We start from the raw sequence: 24,906 nt of genomic DNA on the forward strand, positions 1-24,906 counted from the left end.
TTAAAACTACTTTTTTAAATTTTTATTTAAGCAGTTTACCTGTGGCGGCCATTTTTGTTATGGTGAGCACACCTATTTTGTAATTGTAAGGGTTTACGGAAAAAAATCATAACTAAAAAATTATTGCTTCTGGAAGGATGAAACAAAAAGCAATTTAATCATATTTTCTCAAGGTAAAAGATTAGTCCAGGTGATTTATTTACGTACCTCTCTTCTTTCTATGAGAAAATTACCAATAAAGTTGAGCATGAAAAACTGTGAAATTTAAATTTTGGTAATTTTTTCAAGAATTATTTTTGTATATTTAGGAGGTATATGATAGTAGTTTTACCATAAGTAATATTAGTGGTGATATACTTACCCCTAAATGTTTATGAATTTTTGAAAACTAATTTAAAAAAGAAAATTCACATTTGGCTTCAAATAACTGATGGGGCTGGTGATAAAAATCTCAAATTTTCAAAACTTGCAGTATTTTTGTAGATGTTTATGGCAAATAAAAAGGTTTCTTGTGTATTTCACTAATAAAAAAGTTATAACCTCTCAAAAATCATGAAAACCTGTTAAAAGCGATATCATTTTGACTCGCTAAGTGCTCCATGGAGGTTTCTTGTCTTCTTGGCACATTAAATTTTTTATATATTTTTTTTTATACTTAATCCCTATATTGTTGAAGTTGATGTTTTCAATATTTTTAAAATATTTTTTTAATATATTTAAAATATTTTTTTTAAAATTATTAATGATAGGTCATAATTTAGTGATAACGTAACCAATACCAGTAACCCAATACAATTTTGATTCAAAAATGCTTGTAAAACTTATCCAAACTGAGATTTCAATGAGCAGCCTACATCTTTTTTCAAGAATTAATTTTTATTTTTATATTGGTTTATTTTTGTAAACATTTTTGACGAAAAAATAAATTGTAGCAAAATTTAATTATTCTTCAATGAAATAGCCTGTTCTTATAGCAATGAATTTTCCTAATGACTGGAATTGATATTAACCACCTACTATAACATGAACACTGCAGTTGAATGGTTCAAACAAGTCTATTTCAACTATAGTAATAAGTATAAAAATATTAAAGTGCCAAGAAGACAAGAAACCTTCTTGGAGCATTTGTTTAATGAGTCAAAATCATATCACTTCAACAGGTTTTTCATGATGTTTGGAGGTTATAACTTTTTTATTAATAGAATACACAAGAAGCTTTTTTATTTGCCACAAACATCTACAAAAACTCTGCAAGTTGTGCAAATTTTGAGATTTTTATCACCAGCCCCACCAGAATTATTTGAAGTCAAAATTTGAATGTTTTTTTTAAAAATTAGTTTTCAAAAATTCATAAAAATTTAGGGGGAAAGTATAGCAGCATTAATATTATTAATGGTAAAACTACTAACATATACCACATACAGAAAATAATTCAAACTGTGTATGCCGTCCCTGCCCTTGAAGAAAATGACCAAAAGTGAAATTTCATAGTTTTTCATGTTCAACTTTATTGGTAATTTTCTCACAGAAAGAAGAGAAATAGGTAAATAAACCAGTGGACCAATCTTTTACCTTGAGAAAATATAAATAATTTCTTTTTGTTTCATCCTTCCAGGACCAATAGTTTTTTAGTTATGATTTTTTCGTAAACCCTTACAATCACAAAAATAGATGTGTACACCATAGCAAAAATGTCCACCATAGGCAAACTGCTTAAATAAAGAATTAAAAAAAGTAGTTTTACGGTCCTCAGACATGTAGGAAACAAGCGGGTAAGTTTCGATTTTTTTTTGAATTGGTCAAGCAACCACCCTTGGGTTACTTCAAATGTATTGACACACGCGTGCATGTATGTATGTAATCTTAGTTCAGGAGTCTCCAGAAAAGAAGATTGGGTATATATCATAGTTGAATCTATGATAATGAAACTTCATCAGCATAATTACATGAGAAAACATAAGATATATATATATATGCTACTTTAGGAAACAAACGATGACTTAGAAGAAACTGGTATGCTACCAGTAGTAAATAAAATATACAGAAACTTGTAAATAATATTAACAATGCTAAAATTTGTTTTTTTCTAAAGTATAGTTATATTTGACCATATCTACCTGAAATGTTCTCAAAATAATGGAAAGTTATGTTATTTATTTAGTAATTTGTGGTTGATAAAACACTACTTTAAGTTTGTAGAAATTTATTTTGCGTTCCAAATAAGTTTTTTTTTTTTTTTTTAGCTTATTTACTTTATGTAGTGTATAAGAAAAATAAAAGATGAAATTATAAAAAATATTCTAAAATTGTTTCCTGTTTGAAGCAACCAGTATGACGATCGTGTAGCTTTTATGTATGATATTAGATATAATAAATTCTATTTTAAAACAACATTTCAAAGAAAGAATCAGTGTGGAAGTGGAAAAAAATATTTGTCTATCAAAGGATCAGTTTTATTGAGAAAAAGTTAAATTAACTTTAGATTGCATGTTGTGAACTTAAATGAAAAATTATCAGCCGATGAAATAAATTTACATTTGACTGCTGTTTGAAAATTTCAGCTAAGTAGACAAAGCTTACCAGACACCATAAATTAATGATAATAGGTGGTACTCATAAGTGATGAATAATGTATTAATTATGATTCAGCAGGAAAAGGTGATCGCATAACTTATAAACTTTTTGTTCAAGGAAACTGACTGTTACAACAACAAAATTTTAGGAAATTTAGTATACTACCAAAAAAATTAAACATTTAAAAAACAATAAAACTTTGACATACCCAGCAAACAACTAGCTTATTATTAATCTAGCTAAAATCAGTGAGCGATTGTCAAGAAAAGAACTAAACCAAAAGGTTTGCCCTCATTAATCAACAATACACTTATGATTTCATGAAGATTCCATAAAAGAAATATGCTTAATGAATCTAGGCCAAAATCATGAATGTTAACTAATTAAGGGTAAAGGAGTGTTTTGGTAACCTGGTATTTATAAATTGTACAAATATAAAATCCTTCTAATTAAAATCACATTTAATTAACATTTTTATTTAATAGCAACTGTCTGAATCAATTCACAAACGACTGTACCTTTACAGCAATGTGAAATAATTTTTTTTTTACAACCATAGCCGATCTCCATGGTGGAGTGGCAGCATCTTGACCTTTTATCCGGAGGTCCCACATTCAAATCCTGGTCAGGCATGACATTTTTCATACACTAAAAAATTTCACTGGGCTAAATGACCAAAGAAGTCAATGCCAGTCATCTCATAATAAAAAAAAAAGGCTTGGGTTGATTTTTTTTTAATAATAACATATCGATAGTATATCATTATACAACTGATTTCATACACAGAATGGTTCAGGAGGAAAGGGGAATAATTTGGGAACTAACAGAGTCTGGAGCTTGAAATAAGGAAAAAAGTTCATAAAAGACATATGTCTGAAAACACTTTGTTATAGACTTACAGTTAGTGAAAAATTTTGACCTCATTTCACTAGTTCCACTAGTGAAATGAGGTCGTACTGAAATTTTTAAGGCATTACATAAGGATAAATTTGATGGTTTCTTATCTTCTTTGACAAGAAAAATAAAATAAAACAGGTTCCAGAACTTTACCTTTTGTAGTTTTCATGATATCCAAAATAAAACAGAAAAATTTGGTGACAAAAAACATGTTTATTTTAGTAGAATTTTTGAAGTATAATTAATTTGTTAAATAACTAATAAATTTATAAATTTTATTATAAAAACTAGTGGAGAATTTAATTCTGAGAAAACTGAAAATACTGCATATTATAATTTTAAAAATGTATAGCTTAGCTCTTATTATTTAATAATGTTTTAATTACTGGATTATAATTATTTATTGTTGTTTTCATATATATGTTTTTGAAGTAAATAACTTTTAATTATACATTAAGTTTTAGTTGGATATAATTTTAACTTTTTAATAATTATAAATAAATAAATGTCATTCCATTACCACTTACAAGCAGACAGTTTAGAAAGTACTACTACAGTCTGTTAATAGGAAGTTTTAATGAACAATAAACTTGCCTCACACAAGTTTTCAGTGAAGGTTAGCAACCATCAAAGCAGCCTAAAATAATCTGTACTAAGATTACTTTTAAGCAATAGGAAGCAAAACAAAATATATATAAAAAGAAAAAAAAAATAGATAAATAAGAAATTTATGTTAACAGTTACATAACCACCACAGATCTAAAACATTTGTCTGCAGTATCAAGAATTGTCACAGTTACACTGATAAGCAGCACCACATGAATAAAGGAAAACATAACAAATTTATTAAACAAAAAAAACCTTTGTGGCACAAATGATAAAAGTTAGAGATATATTGCTATTTTCTGATAACAAACTTGAAATTACCAGCTTATAAGTACAACTGGACAGACAATTGTTTGATAAATTATACATAAACATTTGATTAAGAAAATAGACATGTTATATAATTTAAAAATAATAAATTATAGATTATTTTTAAGTGATTTGGAATGGCGGACTGAAGATTCAGAAAGACAAGATATTATCAGTAGAATTAAACAGCTAAAAATTTAGTTAATCTACAACATAACAAGATTAAGACTGCCCATATCAAAGCTCACATTAAAAATTATGATACTGATTATGACTAAAACATATAACGTTAATCAATTAAAGAAGTCTAGTCTTAAATTAATAACTAAATTTTCCTAACCATTTGAATTCTTAAGAAATTTAATTAAAATTATATACTACTTTATAAAATTAATTTATAGATCAAATATTTTATATCACGGTATTTAATTTTTATGGATAATATATAATCTACCTTAAAGACTAATTGACCGGACTTTAAGGGCTAGTAGATAGACTTTAAATTCCGTTGAATTTTTAATTTTGAGGTCTTTTAATTTTTTTATCACTAATGTAATTCGTTCATTTCACCCAACTTACTAACACAAATTTACAAATCTACATTTTAAGGTATATAATACAAGAATAAAAAAAACATGCTAATAATGAAAAAATAAAATATTTTATTTTTTAATAATCTATAATAAGGCTGCACAAATCAATTCTTATTAATTTTTAAAGATAATTGATTATTATCAAATAAATTACTTTAATTGCATATTTTATTATATTACCCATCTAAAAATAAATAAAACATACATATAAAGTAACTGGCAAATTCCTGATTTAAATTTATATATATATATATATATATATATAAAAGAGCAGACGTCAACAACTATGGCTCTTAGCCCAGTGCAAATTGGTGGCGTATGAAAAGATACCATGCCTGACTGGGATTCAAACCCAGGACCTCTGCACAAAATGTTGAGACGCACCACAAACTCGGAGATCAGCAACAAATTATTAAAATTTGCAATCCACAAGTAATTAATTCTTAGGACTTTCAAATGTTAATCTATTTACATGATATAAAAAAGTACATCATTTTAATCTATAAATGATGAAAACTTTTATCCTTATCAGAGGACTTTTTAATAGAAGTACTCTCCAAATGATAAAAATTTACAGGAATTTGTAAATTCGATAGACTAAAAAACTGATAAATCAGTTTATACACAAAACACATTGACAGTCTGACAAAACACAGACGGTCAACAAAACATGTTAACAGTCTGTCAACGTTAATAAAAATATAATCAAGTTTATATTTTTAAAAAGTATTTATGATGTGTTTGTGTTGTATTCACTTAATACATCATTACAATCAAACTTTACTATATCAGAAATACTATTTCATTTATGAGTTATGTGGATCTTTGTAATAATCATTCATACCTTTAGTCAGCGAGAAGAGTTTATGTGCCACTTAAGAAACGAATAGCATACAATGGTGTTACAGTCAATACCTTTTTAGAATCTAGATTAAGGAATAATTCCTGAAAGGAAAACACCAGTCTTTTTACTATCTCCTACAGATACCAAGTTATAAGAGAATTATATGACCTGAACAATAGAACAAGGTAATTTATAATAAGCGACAATCTGAGTGGTGCATAGCTGAAAGCAAAATCCTTTCTCCCAATATATCAACAGTTACTGTTATTTATATGGTTTAATTATAACTATGTCTAGTACATGGTCTTATATTTCCTTTGGTTATTTATATTACTTCAACTTTTTTACTTATCTATATAAATTTTAACCATAAACTTGGCATATTATTATAAAATCAGGAACAAATACTTTTAGTATATTACTTAATTTAACAAAAAATATATTTAGTTAGGTTTTAACTGTGGTACTGAACACTAAATCAATTTAAATAAGTGAAGTTACAGTGCAAATAATAATGATGACAAAAGAAAGAAAATTGAAAGACAATACTCGCAATTTTAATTCTAAAATAACTGCTTTTATTGTTAACTGGTTGTGCTTACTTTCCCAAAGAATCATTAAAAACGTAAAGAAAATTAATATTTTCAAGTTAAAACTCTAAAGAATATTATCTTGAAAAGACTGAATCACAGCATTTAAAAGTTGAATATTTATATTGAATGACAATTTTTGATCTTTTGAAATTATAATTTTCTGCTGGGGAATCAGTGGTAATTTTTTTATAGTTGATCAAACAAGGATCCAAATTATGAAAAATCCTGTCATCTATGAACAATTCAATAAAAATATATGCACAGGCCCTATATGAAAAATTATAATAAATTATATTATTCCTTGCATGTTTTCTGGAATAAATATAGAACTAATATTGCTTTAAGTTATGTGCATCCCTGCAGGTGAAGTAAAAATAGATAAAAAGTGATATATGATAAACAGTAAAATGTTAAACCACAGCTATAATTTTTATGAAAATGTTTCTTTTTACTATTTTTTTTGTAGAAAATAACAACATCCAATTCAGTATAATTAAATAATCCCAAAATCAACTTTCTTGGTGGTGATGAAACCCAACAGAAAAATGTCCATTAAATCAGGGCATGAAATGTTAGAAATAAGTAAGCACAGGAAGCTGTGAGGCAGTTTATTAATAAAAGCATTTTTGACCAGACAGTTATAGAATAACAAACATGATCATAAGATGAAAATGAAGCAGGAATAAATAACATGTATTAAAGCATAAAAGGATAATTAATTTATTAACATTAAAAAAAAGAAATTTGTAAAAAAAAATTTATTAGGCAAATAATTAAATTTTTAGAATGCAGAAATTAAACAAGAGATTAAGACTGGCATGAAATAAAAAGTAGTGGAAAACAGCAATAAACACATGATATAAGTAAAAAGATTTCTACCAAAATAAAAAATCCCAAGTCAAGCCAGTGTTGAAAGCATTAAAGGTAAAACTATTCACCTTATAATGCTAAAAACCTTTATAATGTGTAGTATTACCTTATAAAAACTCCCCAGATACAAACTTTCAATTAATTCTCTTATAAGACGATTTTTATTCCCAATGTTATATTAATGATAATTATAAAAATTTTTGTAACTATATTTAATTCAGTAACTGAACTTATAGTTTAAAACTGTCACAATTACCAATATGCAAACAATTAAAAAATATAATACTCATTATAACATAATATTTTTACAAATTAATTAATTATTAAGTAATTCTGTTTTTGGATATTACAGCAGACAGATATCTAAGTGCATTATTTAACAAGAAGTATTTAATTATAGAAATACAGTAGTTCTTGACTTGATAAAAATTTTAAGTAGTGCAACTTGAGCCTAAGAGAAGATAGAAGACTAGGTTAAGCCAAGGACAAAACACACTTTAAGGTTATAAACAAAATGTAAATAAAGTAAAACAAGGGGAAATGATTAAAATAGATCATCAACATTAGCTAATCAACATAGGATAATAAATTCATTTTGGTCTAAAACACTTATTAAATAGTTGTAACCTACATATGTTAAGTTTTTCACCTATATTTACTGTAGGTTAGCCTACAACCTAACCTCATTTGTTATAATTATCAATGTCTACAATTTTAAGAATTGGTCCTAAGATTGGTTTAAGATTACGTGGGCAATTATTTCAAGTATGAACTAAATCTGATAAATCTAACCTACACTGTATACTGCACACAATTCTCAAGTGAAAAATAATTCTTCCGAATAGTTATGAACTATTCCATCTACTAGTTAACTGAAGCTTACATGCACGTAATGAAAGCATAACACCCCAAGCAGGTAACAAAACACCCCAGTCAGCAGTTGTACAATGAAACAAATTCACTTCAATTCTGTGAATTTATGTAAAATATAACTGCATAAAATCAAATGAATTTTAAAAATAAATTAATAAGTTTCGAGTTTATTTTGTGTTACGAATGAATAAGCAAAACATATCTGACATATCTCTATCAACATTTGTAATTGTAAAAAATTTCAAATGAAACATTATACACCAGCAAGATAAGAGATGAATTAATCATTTAAACTTCACAAAAATAAGTGTTTATTCGTAACTTAAACATCACACATCGGGTAAAATGAAAGTTTTACCTGTCGCTTACGTCCAGATTAAATAAATATAAAATGTAAAAGCAATGTCTCGTTAACGAAATTTAATAGGTTATATGGCAATATTATCAAAACGTAAATGAAGTATAAACGAAGTAATACAGGAAAATATACAATAACATGATTTCAACGACAAAGAAGAATAAAGATTCATTATTCCCAAGTAAACAACTATTATCTACATTTCTGATGGGCGCCAAGGTCTTCGAAGTTTGATGTTTACATCTTTACTCCATGCACCCAATATATTAAGGTAGTTATGAATAATAATTAAGCAAAACTTCATCCAACAATTATAAAACTAGCTTTATTTAAAAGTGACTAAACGATAGTTACATGCCAGTTTACGAGCATCAACATGCAACAAGATACTTTTAATCTATATAAAGTAATAACACATCGTAATTTTTAACAGGTGTAGGCTAGGACAGAGTTACTCTAATTTCAGACTTACCTTTTTCAGGTGAATAACTTCCTAATTGTTCGTCATCGCGTGACACCTGAGTAATAATGGACGATGCGTCCATTTAAACATTTGTTGCTACTAATGATGTTAAACGTAATTTTGAAAATAGTATACAACACCATAAAAATCTGTTCGGATAACAAAATGGCAGATGTCTCCTGTTGTTGTGGTAATTCACTGCTGTAGTCAAAAGAATGTTTCAAGGTTAAATTATAATTTAAACCATTGTATAATCGACGTATACGCTGTCTTAAAAACCAAATTATTTCTGCATATTGTGACTATTTTTCTCACAGTTTGCTGTATTTTATGCAGTCAAATATTTTATTTATGTGCGTAGTAATAATACTCGTTGGATGCTTTCCAAAACATTCATGCCTCCTTTTTTCAAAAACATTTGTACCTTTCTCTCGGACCCAATACAAAATAACAATAAAGTCGTTACGACTTTCAATTCTTAATTAATAATAATTACGGTAGTTCATTTATGGGTGAAATGCACAAGATACGACCCAAACGGAGATCTGGAAGTAAGCTACGAAATTAATCGTAAAGTTTTTTTTTATTTTAGTGTTAAGAGCTCGGTACTTAGCATTTTACGGAGGAATTCGAATGTGTATAATAATAAATTAAAAAATGCCACTTTTGAGGAAGAATGAAAGTTAACAATGCATTTAACTTATTTCTCTGAGTTTTAGATGCACTAAAACTCATTATTTTATTGCTAATCTTGTAGACTGTTTATTTTTATACAATTATGTGGCTATACTTTAGCCACACACCCGACTTCGATCGGATAAAATTTAGCCGAGCTTGAACCAGTCATAGTAACCAATTTCATAAAAATAACATCCAATGTCCACACATAACACAAGGAAAGACAGAAAATCTGATAACTGGGCAAATAGAATTTTTAATTTTAAAATAAGCGTATAAATATTCATTAGAAGTTATGGCTCAACAAGTAGCTTTACACAGTAGTGTTCATATTGGCTAACTCGGGTATATTGACTAATATGAATTTTATCAATTATCTCCTTTTGAATTTTTATATCCAAGAAATACTACATTTTAAATATAAATTGCATACACTTACCTTAAAGAGACAGAATTCATAAAATAATATGAAATTTATACAAGGACTTGACTTATGTTTGAGCTAAATTTAGTTATATTAAGCTTCTGCAGAACTGCTTTTGAGAATGCTGACTGTTGTGGTGCCACTGGATATTTTTGTCTGTATGTGTTTCTGAAATTTATTTTCTTTGCTTTGAACTACCTTAATAAAATAATGAGCATATCATCTTTATTAAATATTTATTAGCCTTGGTGTATTCTAATCTGATAATTTCTTTTAGGATTCTCTCAAAAATGCCAGAAAAGATTTCAACACAAAAATGGGCTGCCAAATCATTGTTTAGTACCCATAAATATAAAACATGAAGACTGATATTTAGTAAATTAAAAATGGTAAATTATCCATGTGTTTATATTTGTGGATGCATAATCATTTATAAAAAAATATTTGCTCATTTTTAAACAAATAACATCCACCAGACAGTAAAGTTTTTTTTAATAACACACTTTGGCTTATGAGAAGGAGACTTTGTTTCCGTTACAACTTTTAATAAATTACCAAACCATTTAAAAGATCTTCCAAACGATTTATCTGAAATAAAATCAAGAGACTTTTCTTTTCAGAAACAATATTATTCTGTATTCTGTAGACGCATTTTTAAATAAAAGTAATTTAAACAAAAGATTGGATTTTCCGTATCTCCATTCAACATGAACATAAATGTGATAAAATAATTTTCATTAACACCTAATGAATTGTAATTAATTTTTTTAGTTATTTTGTGTATCTTCATATTCTTTCTTTAATATTATGTCATGTGTTTTAAATATTTAATATGGACATCAATCACATCTATATATTTTATAATTAATTTTGTTTGGGTTTTGCTATGCTGATCATACCATGATTTTACCATAGTTTTTGTTGATCATCTAATAAAATGGTGCGGCAGTTCCTCTTTTTGCCTGTGGAGTAGCATACCTACCAATCATGACATTATCTACTTAATGTGTTGTTATGTACTAATCGAAATAAAAATAATTATTGATATATTTTTTATGATATCAAGAAAGTGTGAAATCTAAACTGTATTTCATCAAACTATTTTTTTTTTTTGTGTTTGTATTATTCTGAGATTCTGAAGCCATTAATATTTTTACCTTCATTGTTGTGTATGTACAAGATTTTCAAGTAATTGATGATTTTTTGAAATGTGACTTGTTTCAGCAGTGGATAGATTGCAAAAATGGGTTCAGTGGTGGCATAAAATTCTTATCATTGTAAATAGATACAGTGTTTTTATTCATGTGAATAATTGCTTTGTAGAAGTTATTACTGTCTGAATAGTCAAGTTTATTTAATAAATATCAAGCTTGACAATCAAGTATCCATGTATATATATATATATATATAATTTATATATTAAATTCCATATATATTTATTTATATTTGAAAATATTTCACAGAATCCTGCATCTTTAGTCATGATTGAAATAATCTCATTATTGTATGATAAAAATTTAAAAATAAAAGTATTAAAATGATGAAAATTGCATATTAATTTATATGAGTGCAGCTTGTTGTCTGTTGCAGTTTTTATAAAACTGTCTCCCTCAAACACTGTCTGATGATTTATCAAATTGAAATTTTGTTTGTATCGTGTATGTTATATTTTTCTAAAATATTTAATTTTATGTCATCTTTTTAATTTCTAATATTTTTTTTTTAATTTTGTGTTAATATCAGAAATAGAATGTTTATTGTTTGTTAGATGGTCTGTCATAAAACCAAATTTTTTATTTTTGTAATTTGTATAATGTTCAAGAAATCTAGTTTTAAATGATCTATTTGTTTTTCCTTCTTAAATTAACAATACAGAGGAATAATTAATTAATAGTCCAGAGGAATCATAAAATATTAATTTTAGTAATATATATATATATATATATAATTTCAGCACTATAAATCCAGAATAGATGCTTTGATTTTTAAATAGCTGTTATAACTCAAAAATGGTTTTGAAAAAATAAATAAAGTATAGGGTCATCATAAAAGAATGATGGAGTTTCATTAGCTCAGATCAAGGCATTAGGGTCATTTTGAGGAATTATGTTGACAGCACAGAAGCCTCTCTACCCAAAAAAATTTGTATAAGTCATTTTAACCACTGCATCAGGCAACATTTTTTCAGAAGGGTAGTTTTTTGTTTAATAAGTTTCTGTTCAAGAAAAAACATAATGTATTTAGTGGCATGTCAAATTGAAGTCTTTATTTTGACTTAACAAGCATTGTAAGCATTGCAAGCATTGCAAGCATTTTGATATCCATATGAATAGGAGTCACCACATAAAAACAATATATGATATAGCTCAATTGGTTAAAAAAAAAAAAAACAGGATCTGTTACCAAACAGAAATCACCTGGAAGATCATCACTAAAAGAAGAAATTGCTGAACAAATTAGACAATCTGCAATCAAAAATCCAAATAAATCCATTGCTCATCAAACCCTTGAGTTAGAAATTCCAAAAAGAACCACTCGTAAAGTTTTACATAAAACTTGGATTTGTATGCATATAGAATTCAGCTACTGTAAGAAATAAAAACATCTGATATAGAAGAATATTTCTGGTTAACTCTTGAAATTTCAGACAAGATTAATGAAAGTGAAACGTTTTATGATTGCTTTCCTCCTTGAACTGGGTAAACTTGAAAATGAAAATTGAATCTATTTTCAATCAGATGGTGCATCTGCCACTTTAATACAATAGTCAGCCTGGCTTTGAGTGTAAAATTTGCAGGTAGATGGATAGGCCAAGAAGGCTTTACACCTTGACCTCGAAGAAGTCCTGACCTGACTGTTCTGATTTTTTTCTTTTAGAGATACATTAAAAACATTGTTTACTTGCAAAATTACATGATGTGAATCACTTAAAGGGAAGAATTGAGGAATCAGTAACTACCACAACAAAAGATATGTTACATTGTGTAAGGGCAGAAAATGAATATTGTTTGGATACTTGCCAAACGATAAAGCATGCATATATTAAAATTTGTTGGTTGTATAACAGAACTATTTGAGATGGAGAATTTTACAATTAAAACAATATAACTGTGTATATTTTTGTCTTTATTTAATTAATGCCTCAAACTCCATCATTTTTTTATGATGTAATTACCTGTACATATTTTATTTTAAGTGGAAAATAATATAATTAAAAAATGTTTTGTGTCAATTTTACAAAATTTTCAATTTTCATGAATAAGGAATCAAATTATTTTGTCAGCGCCATGAATAAGTGAATTATCTGGATTTGAGAAAAGCTGAAAAATTTCAAAATATTAAATATTTAATATTAAAGACTCCCCTGTGGCCATTACTGCTGTAAAGAAATCCGATAATAAAAATCATATTGTTTTCTAGTTTTTCTTACTTCATAACAAATAGAAAATGATAATTTTCGTATAAATTTTATATAAAATAAACAAAACACTTTCAAGTTCTAATAACTCTTGGGAAATTAGTAAAATACTTAGTTTTCAATATTGGCTTGTAAAGTACTATTTTATGTAAATCATCTCTTGCCTCAGTCGTTTGAAAAAAAAACTGTGAAGAATCCTTCACCTTACATACAACTGTAAAAGACAACAGAATTACACAATGACCCTACACTACATTACAGCATTTTACTAAAAACAGTGCGTAACCATTCATTACAAGGTGTTTGATATCTGTCTTGTCAAGTTGGATATGAGGTGATTTCTTTTATCATAACAAAGAATGATCTACATAATACAAAGGACTTCACTAAAATTAGCTATCAAAAACAGTCAACTATTCACAGGAATACTATACAACATATTTTTTTATTGCAAAAATGCTGTAACTAAATGTAGAATTTTTACATTCTGTGGTGAATTTACAGCCACAGTCTTGGTTTGTGTGTATCCCTGTCATAAAACGTAATATATACTGTAAATATAATATACTAATTACACAAATATTGTCAAATTTATAAAATATTTTATCAGACAAAAGTTGTTAAAAATTTTATGAAAATTGAGTTATGTTCATTAATCTTTTATTATAATAATGTTCAAACAAAAATATTACAAAAACTGTTTGTGACTTAGAAAGAAGCATTATCACTAGGATACTTTTGGAATATAGTTAAGTTCTAATCAGCCCCTGAATCAAATCAACAAATGAGACTTAACAAAGACTACTTAACACACCAATGTCATCTGAAGATTACTTGGAAGAACTCAACTCAATAAAATTCCAGTTCACATAAATGGATGTAACATACCCATACATGATATAAACATAAATAAAAACAAAGATAGAGAAAAAAATTACTTTAATATACATTGTTAAAAAATCCAGAAGAGAATTGTTCATAAATTTAAAAAAAATGAAACAATGAGGCCTTAGAACAAAACAAAATAAATCATTGCACACAGAACACAATTGATATTTTTCATATGCTACTAAATTCATACTTCACCATCAACTCCAGAAAAAAACTAATACAACTACAATTGGATATCACCCTTGTTTCTTCAGTAAATAAATAAATTACTAATATTAAAAAAATACTTTTCAATAAGTCAATATTATGACTGTTATCTATATTCTATTTAAATATGAGACTTAATCATTTAAGTTTTTAAATTTATTATTATTTTTGCAAACATTGTTTTTCAAGATGTTGTCAACCATTGCCAAAGTTAATTTAGAATTACATAATACCCATTTATATTTGGTTAATGCGTTAGGTTTATGTACAACTATACTAGAAAATATGGTATTGTAAAAATCACTTATTGAGTGGAGACTATATATATATATATATATATATATATATATATATATATTGTACTTATATATGTGTGTGTACAATATATATATATTGTACTTATATATATACATATATAAATCAATGTTTCCCACATAATGGGACATACAAGATTTGTTGCTTTCTACTATCTGTCATTGACTTTGTTATAGCTATGGCTAATTTAAACTATCTGAAGTAAAAGTTACACTAGTCAGAGTTGCTTTCCGTAAGCGTAATGATGTTCATTACACAATCAATCCATGTGGTGAACAGTGTAAGCGTGTCACTTGTAAGAGTGAATATCACAAGTATTTTTTAGAATACTTTTATGCTGAACAATATGTATAGGTCAGTGAAGAAAGCTATGGATAACCACTTCATTCCTCACTTGTAGTAATGCTGGCATGGGATCATTTTATTCTTAGCATAGAAATGACTGATATTTCACTTCAGTCTGTCTAGAACCATTACAGGTCTTATTATCTGCTACAGATGAGGAAATTAAAGATGTGTAATTAATAAAATTACACAAAAAGAAAATACAATTGTATGAAAAAGTAATCTAGAAATAACATACGAGGAGGGTAAGTCAATTATTATCCGCAATTTAGTTATATTTTTGTTTATATTGGTAGTACTGTTGTGTTGTGTAGATGACGCATGCATGGTTTAATTGTTGTTATGTCTGTGCAGGTTTGATGCTGCTAGGATAGTTCCATTATCCAGTGATAATGGAACTATCCTAGCAGCCCTGCCATTAACCATGGCTGCTTCGCTTTCTGTTTGCACCAAAGAAGAGCAACATTCAGTGAACAGTTTTTTGTGGTCAGAAGGTGTATCAGAGGCCGAAATACATCAAAGACTTTCGGTACAGTATCCGAACAGTGTGTTGGGGTAACAGAGTGTCTACGAATGGATTGAAAAATTAAAAAACGGTCGCACATCGTGTTACGCACGATGAAGGAGCCGGATGACTGTTTACTGCCACAAATGAGGAAAATATTGAGCGTGCACGTGACATGGTTTTCTTAGACAGAAGAGTGACTATTGATGAAGTGGCACATCGTCTGCAAATTAGTCATGGTTCTGCCTATGAAATCATCCACAACAGACTTAGGTTTCATAAAGTCTGTGCAAGATGGGTCCCAAAACAACTCACACATCCGCATAAACAAACGTGCTTGGACATCTGCCAAAAACATTTGGATCACTACGGTAACAAATGAGACATCTTCTTAGACAGAATCATCACTGGTGACGAAACATGGATCCATCATTACGAGCCGGAGAGTAAATGGCAGAATATGGAATGGAAACATCCAAATTCGCTCTGCAAAAAAAAGTTCAAGACCCAACTGTCCACAGGAAAACTGATACTTACGGTTTTTTGGGACTCACAAGGCCCAGTACTGGAACATTATGAGGAAAGGGGCATGACAATAAACAGTTTGCGTTACAGTGAGATGCTTACTGCCAAGCTGAAGCCTGCAATTTGAAGCAAATGCTGAGGACTGCTGTCGAAAAGTGTTGCGTTGTTGCACGACAATGCCCGTCCACATACTGCTGCCCACACTGCTGAAACGCTCCAGAAACTCAACTTTGAAATATTGGCTCATCCTCTGTATAGTCTTGATCTTGCCCCTTCTGACTAGCACTTGTTTGGTCCACTCAAAGAGGCATTAAGGGGCCATCGATTTACCTTGGATGAAACAGTGAAAGAAGCGGTGCATTCCTGGCTTGCAGCTCAACCAAAAACCTTCTTTTATGAGGGCATCAGGAAGCTTGTGCAACGATGGACCAAGTGCGTTGTAATGCAAGGGGACTATGTTGAAAAATTATGTACATGTAAGTTTCCTATTTGTATTGCAATAAAATTTAAACTACATTGTGGATAATAATTGACTTACCCTCGTAAAGAACAGTAATCATGATAATGAATATAACACATTAAAACTAACACTGTATTGAATCATACTGAGAAGTAAGCTACATATATAAATGATAAATAGCATTATATATATCATATAATCATATTTATAAATATGATAAGAAATGTATTTAAATATAACACAGGTAAAAATATTGATAATGGTCTAGGAAAATTGATAAACTGCACTTATTACAATCTATAAGTTTCAAAACAACAAAAATGTTTTCAGGGAGAGGCATTCCGGAAACTGAAGTGTATAAAGCACAGAAAAATGTCAAGTCAAAGTACATTCAATGAACAGGTGCACATAAATAATCAAACAACACTATATGCAGTCAATGACACTAATAAGTATTAAAAATGACATAAATGGAATAAAAAAAATAATAATAAATGGCAAGTAACAGCAAGCAAGAGGATCATTATTACTAAACAATAAGAAGTCAGGAAAGTAAATAACTCACATTTGTGAGAAGTATTATAAATTCAAAATGCGTTCTTTGAATAGAAATCAAATGGAAAATCACAAACCAGTTTCAACAAAATCAATTCTATCCTGAAAAATCACTACTTAAATTTGGAGATAAAATTGAGGATGGTAAGGCAATATGAATTTATGGTTTTATTGTACAGATTGGAGTCATGAATACCAACATAGGGAAGTTTAAAGCTTTTTAAATGTGACTTTGTAGATGAATGTTGGGAATTTCTTGCACTGAACTTGTATTTAATACAGTGTCTCAATAAAAATGTATATAAATTTTAGCTATTAAACAAACAATTAATAGCATATAAAAAGTTTCATAACTCAAATTAATTAATACAAATGTAGAAACTTTCCAATTATCAGAAGTATTTGAATACAATTATCAGAAGTGCCGTTATTGTGTAGGCTCTTCTGATACCACCATTGATGGAATTGCATACTTTTGCCAAGCATATCAATTGGTATTTGGGTGCATTCTCTTTCAGTGGTTGCTTTCAACTCATAGATTATAGCTAATCTTGTGCTATGAGCATTATGTTTGAGGTCCCCATAAAAAGAAACCCATTGAGGTAAGATCCAGTGAGCAGGGTAGAATTCAATGCTATCTCTTCACCTTAACCATTTCCTCACCAAGATAAGCCCTCATGTCATAATGGTAATGTGGGAGGCTCCATTCTGCTGGAATTACCATTCTTCATTTCCAAACATTTTTTGAATGTGTAGCTTAATGGAATCCTTTTGTAAGTACTTATACTTCACTAGTCACAGTATTCTAAAAGAAGAAAAGTCCATTAATCCAAAATAATTCAAATTCTGACAAGTTGTACTGCACTGTAACACCTAGTAAGTTCACATTCTGTTCCATTGTCAAATGAGAATTATCAGCTGCCCAGTAATGAATTATGATGATGAGAATTTTACTTAGATGTGGTTTTGTCACTCCAAGCAATTTGTTTGGAAATTGATTACCCTCTCCACATTTTGGCTTGGTATCATTCTCAAAAATTAATTTTCTGGACAGGATGTTCTTGATTAAGAGCTTGGATTATTTTCGAGATAGAACTTTTCCATGTGGCATGCCTCAAAATTTCATGGACATTTGATTTTAATAGTCCTGTCTCATGAGCTACTTGCTGAACAGATTTTCTAGGGGACTGCTCTTACATTTCTATGACTTCTTTTTCTCTTCTGAGGCTGGTGGATTTTGTAGTCTTCTTGAATGCTTCTTGTGAACATCATGAAGGTACCTTCTGCTTAAAACCTATTCAGGATATGAGAAATGGTGAGTCTTGCTGGTGTATCTCATTGAAACTGTCTTCTAAACTCTCTTTGTATTCCATGTCTTCTGTCTTCCAACAAGATTTAAGGATAAATTTCTTATTCTCAAAGCTTAAGTTTTGATTCACCCATTATTTTAACCAATTGTAACTAAAAAAAAAAAAAATGAAAACTGAAGCTGTAAAAGAGTTCATACATATTTTTAGGGCAATCTGTAGTGAAGAAGAAAGAAGATTGAAGAAAGAAATTACGTCAAAAAAAGGAAGAGGTGGTTTTTTGTTTTACATAATGAATATTATTATATGAAAAATGTAGAACTGTACTGAATCAAGGAAAATGAAAAAGTTACGTATATTAAAAATATTTTAGAAATTCTTAAAAAAATAATAAATATTTTGGTCATTAAAGAATTTTAAAACTAGAATAATTATTGGAATATGTAGAATAAAATAATAATAACTATACATCACAATAAAGATATTTAGAGTTTGTGAAGTATTTAAAATTATTGAACACAGTTATTTATTTCTGTTGACAAGGTGTCAATACATACAATTATAGTTAAAGATTTTAAAACAATTTGAAATTACTCACTGAATTGCATTCTTAAACAATTAGACCTCAGCTGTTTACCTACTTTGTATAAGTGATTGTTAAACTAATGGTTAGCTCCAGTTATTCATGTCTTTTGGTAGTTTTACTGCTCAGAAAAAATGAGAAAATACTTTAGTAATACATGCTCATTATATTTTGATTATAAAGGGAAAGAAAACAAAGAAAGTATTAAATAACTGAAATTTTGTAAATATAATGCAGTTTCACAGAAATGTATGATATTTAGCATACAGCAGTTGATTACTTCAGTGTTATGATCAGCATTTAATGACATGATATTAATTAAAAATTTTTAAACATTTGTAGTGGCAAAATAAGTAAAATTGCATAATTAATTTTTTTTTTTAAATTTACTTCAAAATGTTTTCAAATGTATTTATGATCAGTCCCAGTCACCACTGAGGAAAGTTACATGTGAGTGTATAATTTATATGATGCAAATAATAAATAAAAGAATCCGTTATTCTGATTGATACATAATATATAGTTCATGTCTGGTGTCAGTAGATGTGATACTCCAGAAATAAAAAAAAGAACTGTCTCTTCTGCCTGGATGGATCAAGGGAAACTTTGGTAAAACCATCAGGACAGCATCACAAAATACACAGTTAATTATAAAATAAAAATTAGGTGTGATTTAAGTCAATATTAATTATTTAAATTATGAAATAATGTTAAGGTAAGGTAAGAAATATAAAAAATAATTAAGTAGTTCACAGTTTAGAAGTTATTATAAATTATTATGAATGGGATGCAGGAAATTCAGGTTTTTTTTAAAATTTGTATTATTTAAAAAATCATTGATAGAGTAATATTGTTTTAATAAAAGAAAATATTTTAATTATATTTTAAATAATTTCCTGTGAAGATTTTTTAAAATGGTTTGATAATTTATTAATAATATGTATGCAAAACAGTAAGGCTTGATTTTGTTACAAAAGAAATAAATTTGATAATTTCAAGAGAATTTATCATCTAATAAAATGACCAATAATTTTTGCTTTGTGGGTAACAGAAATATTATTGTTATTATTAATGATAATTCTGGATGACTGTGATAAATTTCAACTGAAGGTTTGTATATGTATACATGGTGCAAATTTATTTGTTTGCTACTTACTATATCTAAATGTATTCGTAGTTAAATATGAATCTAAATAATTTTTATTAAAATATTCATTTTTATAAGGGTTTTTAATTTGTCATTTGTAATTAAAAATAGGAGGGCTTTATTAGTTTTTCGAAAAGAAAAATATCATTAATTATTATATATTTAAAATAAAATAATTCAAATATTGTTGTTTAATGATGTTTATATTTCCTGATTTACTTTGTTTTAAATGAAGCATTCATATTATTATTCCTTTTTTCTGAGGTTTTAGGGACATTAACTACGATGGTCATTAGCTCCTTTCCATATCAAAATAAAAGAATTCTTTCATACCCTGATAAAAATACTGGCGATGTAATCAGAAGACTATCTTGTCAAAATAGATCATCTAAAAAAGACTTGATGAAGGTAAAGTAAAAATACCATTGCCATTTTAAAAAATATTTAAAAACTAACACGTTAAAAACACTTCGCAACATATAAAATAATTTACAAAACAAAGCATTTCCTACGAAACATCAAAACTTTCAAATGCTGCAAAGTTACACAAATGTAAAAATTCATATTTTCATTAAAAAATATCTAAAAGCTCATAGAAATATTCTCATTCTTCAATTCTATTGCCTAGGTTTACCCTTAGGCCACCCTTTTTTGCTTATTTTTTCCGTCTTCCTGAAGGCCTCAATATCAAATTTGAAAGATTCTAATGCCTCAGAAATAGATCCTTCTAATCCTCCTTAGTAAACTATGCAGGATATCTAGCTGCCAACATCAGATGATACTGGCTCAGATGGTGTGGTCAGCAGTGTATCGGAGTCAAGACTCAATGCACTCCCCGCTAAACCTTGTGAGACAGGTGAACTCCTTGCCATATTGTTCAAAGGCCTCTGTGCTTTTGGAACTCTATTTTTCTTTTTCTTGTTGTCTTTTTTTAATATTTTTATTTCTATCTTCTCAGTTTTCTGCATGGGGATTTTTGCAATTTCTATTTTGTCTTCAGGCTTCTTCTCTAGAAGAAGGAAGAAAAGGACCTAGATTGAAGAGGAACAGTTGAACTAAGATGAAGTAAGCAAGAGAAAGTGGCAGTTGCATGAGAAGGCAAATTGAGGATCACTACCCCAAAGTAAAATGGTAAGTGGTTCTAGGGTGGATTAATTGTCCGGGAACAGAGGTTAGGTTTTTTAGTGGGTAGAGTCCCATACATCAGGGAACATCATTAGTTCCCTGATGGTGATAACATATTTTTCCTCCTCTATAAAAAAAACAAAAATTATTATTATTACTACTATTACTATATTTTTTTTATATATATATTTTTTTTGAATTCGATTGTATAAACAAAATACAATAATAAATACAACTTTTTAATTTTACATCCTTCATTGTGGTTAAACTAGAAAACAAGATTTCACTCAAAACCTCTAACAAAAATGTTTTCTTAAAATGTAAAACCATAAACTTTAGCAAATTGTCTGAGCATAATCTTATTTCCAGTTAATTTAAAAAAATATTTTGATACTGAATATAGCACTTTATTTGTGTTCATTGTGATTGTTATTGTAACTGGCTACATTACAATGTAACATATCATAAATAGTTATGATAAGCCTATCATAGGCATATAGGCATATTTTAAATAAAATAAAATTAAAAAGAGTCAAAATAAAGTCTAAAATAAAAAAAAAGTAATATCAACTAAGATAATAAATTGCTGGAAAAAAATAATAGTTTTAACTTCTTTAAATTTTGACTTTAGCACCAAATTAAGAGTTAGCATACTGGTAATTTTGGTACTGAAAAGTCAAAATTTAAAGAATTAAAAGTATTATTTTGTAATTTTAATTTTTTTACATCAGTTTTATTTGTTAATTAATTTTTTAATATACTTCAGTTAATCTGAAGACATTTTAATATTGTTATTAATCTTTATTAATAACTTTTAATGCATAATGCATACTGTCAGAAAGAGATGGTTAAATTATTTAATTAAACTGAAAATTAAAATAATAGGTAGGAAGTTTTGTTTGGTATGAAGTTAGTGTTTTAACCAAAATTGTCCACTAAAAGAGGCCAGTTAGGTGGGTGTTAATTTATTAATAATAACTTGGGTTATAAAAAGTATGATTTTTACTGTCTAGACAGCACTATAGCTCTGGAAGGGAAGTATTGTAATTGGTCCAATTTGGGAGTATGCGGTTTTCACTGGATCTTGACGTTTTGACACCTAAGGAACCCAAAAAACCAGATGGAAATTTTCCAGATGTTAATGTTTGTATATATGTGTGTGTTGTTTGGTGTTGACCTTATAAATTCAGTACACGCACTTTAATTAGAATCACTGAATTAAATAAACGAAAAAAAAATTATATTTAAATAAAATTATAAATATTTTAAATTAAGTTGTTTGTGTGTATGTGTGTGTGCGCGCGCGTGTAAGCCATGCATCAGAAACAATCCACAGTTGTGGGACCTACAACTGTGTTGTCAGCTTTTTTTTCAGAACAATGTACAGTAATTTTATATATTTAAATACATGGTTGTAAAAGTAATAAGTCTGATAATATTCCACTTATATATTAAACAAAGTTAGCTCATTAAAAAATATAATTTATTTATTTTTTTTAATAAGAATGACTAATTAAATACTCACACAAGGTTTTATATTCATTCAAATTAAAGCATAAAAAAAACCACAAAAATTAAATATTTTTTTAATAAACATATGTATAAATGACTAGAATTGAAATTTTGCCTTGCTTTTTAATGCATTGAACAAAGTAATAATTTAGTAAAAGAAAGACAAAATTACTTGAAACATTTTAATTACACACAATTAGTTTTAAAATGTAAGTTTTATTATGCAGTAATATATAATTAGAATTTTTAACCCCTTCCCATGATAATTTCCTTTGTATGGCAGTATAATAAATACTATTTTTAAAAGGAAAATAGAGCATAAAACAAATTACAAGTTACAACAAAAATGTTATAAATGAAGTACAAATTATTGCAGAATTATATGCATTACATGTTGTTTTCACTAAAGAATAATGTCTAGTTGTTCAGCCTGTAAAAAACCAAAAAAAAAACCAGTATAGACTTTTTTTATAGCAATACTCTGTTAACTTATAACTCATTCAATATACTAAATTTTCTTTTAAATTACTTATATTTCCTCATGTACATGTATGTATATAAATTGTATGTGCAGAAGTTTGTTCTTCAAATTATTACAGATCAGTTTTATAGAATTATATAACATTTCAATTATTGATATTTTACTGCTAAGTTCCAATTAATAACATTTTGAACTGCTTTTAAGTTCAAATTTTAAATTAATAATCCAGGGCTTGTTTCAGAAAATACAGCTTCAATTTTGTCACATATTATGGCTTACAAGTACCATTTATTTTGAAAATTTTATGTTGATAGTTGTTTCTGAATTAAATGTTCCTTTAAAAAATAATTTAAGGAGCAACTTTTTTTCCATTCAACTGCTTACTTGATAATTTTATTTAATATCTCATACGTTATATGGAAAAAAAAAGAATTGAAAAATACATAGATTACACAGATTAAAAAAAGGAACAGTTTATACAGTCCCATAAGTTTCCTTACATAAGAAAAATAAACATTTTTTTTATTTATGAAAACCACTTTCATTTATTTATTATTATTACTTATTTTTATATATTTTATGTAAGGAATACATAAAATTTGGATTTAGAAAGCGGATAGGAACAAGAGAAACAATTTTAACACTAAGACAAGTAGTAGAGAAACAACTAAAGAAAGATGAAAATGACTCATATTTTTTCTAGACTTTGAAAAAGCATTTGATCGTGTAAATTGAAACATCTTGTTCTATTTATTGAATCGAAAAGGTATTAGCTACAGGAAATGAAGAATTATTTACAGTATTTATCAGAATGAAATGAGAATAATTTTCTGTGGAAACAAAAAAAAGCAAACATTAAAAAGGGATGCAGCAACAGGGCTGTACATTGTCTCCATATTTGTTCAACTTATATATACAAGAGGCCTTCAATAGAGTTAAAGAGGAAGTGAGTGTAGGTGTAAAGATTCAGGTAGAAAGAGTTGACATGTTAAGATTTGCAGATTACATAGCTGTAATTGCAGAAATCAAAGAGGACTTGCAATGGATTTTAACTGTTATGGATAGGGTACTGAAAGAAGAATTTCACAAGTGTATTAACAATCATAAAACCAAATTACTGGTATGCACTAAGAACAGGATGAATAGAACAACAATAAAACTGAGAGGTGAGACTATTCAGGAAGTGAAAGAAATAGTGAGCAGAATAGACCAAGCAAAAATCGCCTATAACAAAAAGTAAAACCTTTTTATAGCAAATAATATAAGGCTTAGTTGAAAAAACAAGTACTGAGAACATTTGTGTGGAGGATTAGATTGTATGGGAGCAAGTCATGGACAATTGGGAGAGAAGAAAAGAGGAGATTTTTGGCTTTTGAAGTATGATGTTTCAGAAGGATGATGAAGATAAGTTGGATGGAAAAAGTGTCAAACAGTTAAAAAGAAGAGCT

The 24,906-nt window shown here is 27.9% G+C and overlaps 1 protein-coding gene across 2 annotated transcripts in view; it reads right to left on the minus strand.

Moving 5' to 3' along the window:
• The window catches only part of hzg (CTD small phosphatase herzog), a 63,723-nt gene extending 54,532 nt beyond the window's left edge, over nucleotides 1–9,191 (minus strand). The window contains exon 1 of one of the 2 annotated variants that reach the window (XM_075355215.1): nucleotides 8,990–9,186. In XM_075355215.1, the coding sequence (XP_075211330.1) occupies nucleotides 8,990–9,062 (73 nt within the window). In that variant the 5' untranslated portion in view covers nucleotides 9,063–9,186. Of the gene's footprint in view, nucleotides 1–8,989 lie in introns of both variants that reach the window. The other variant, XM_075355216.1, reaches the window with a different exon arrangement.
• Between the last annotated feature and the right edge of the window lie 15,715 nt (nucleotides 9,192–24,906).

This window comes from Lycorma delicatula, chromosome 2, assembly GCF_047948215.1.
Source record: "Lycorma delicatula isolate Av1 chromosome 2, ASM4794821v1, whole genome shotgun sequence".
Lineage (NCBI taxonomy): Eukaryota > Metazoa > Arthropoda > Insecta > Hemiptera > Fulgoridae > Lycorma > Lycorma delicatula.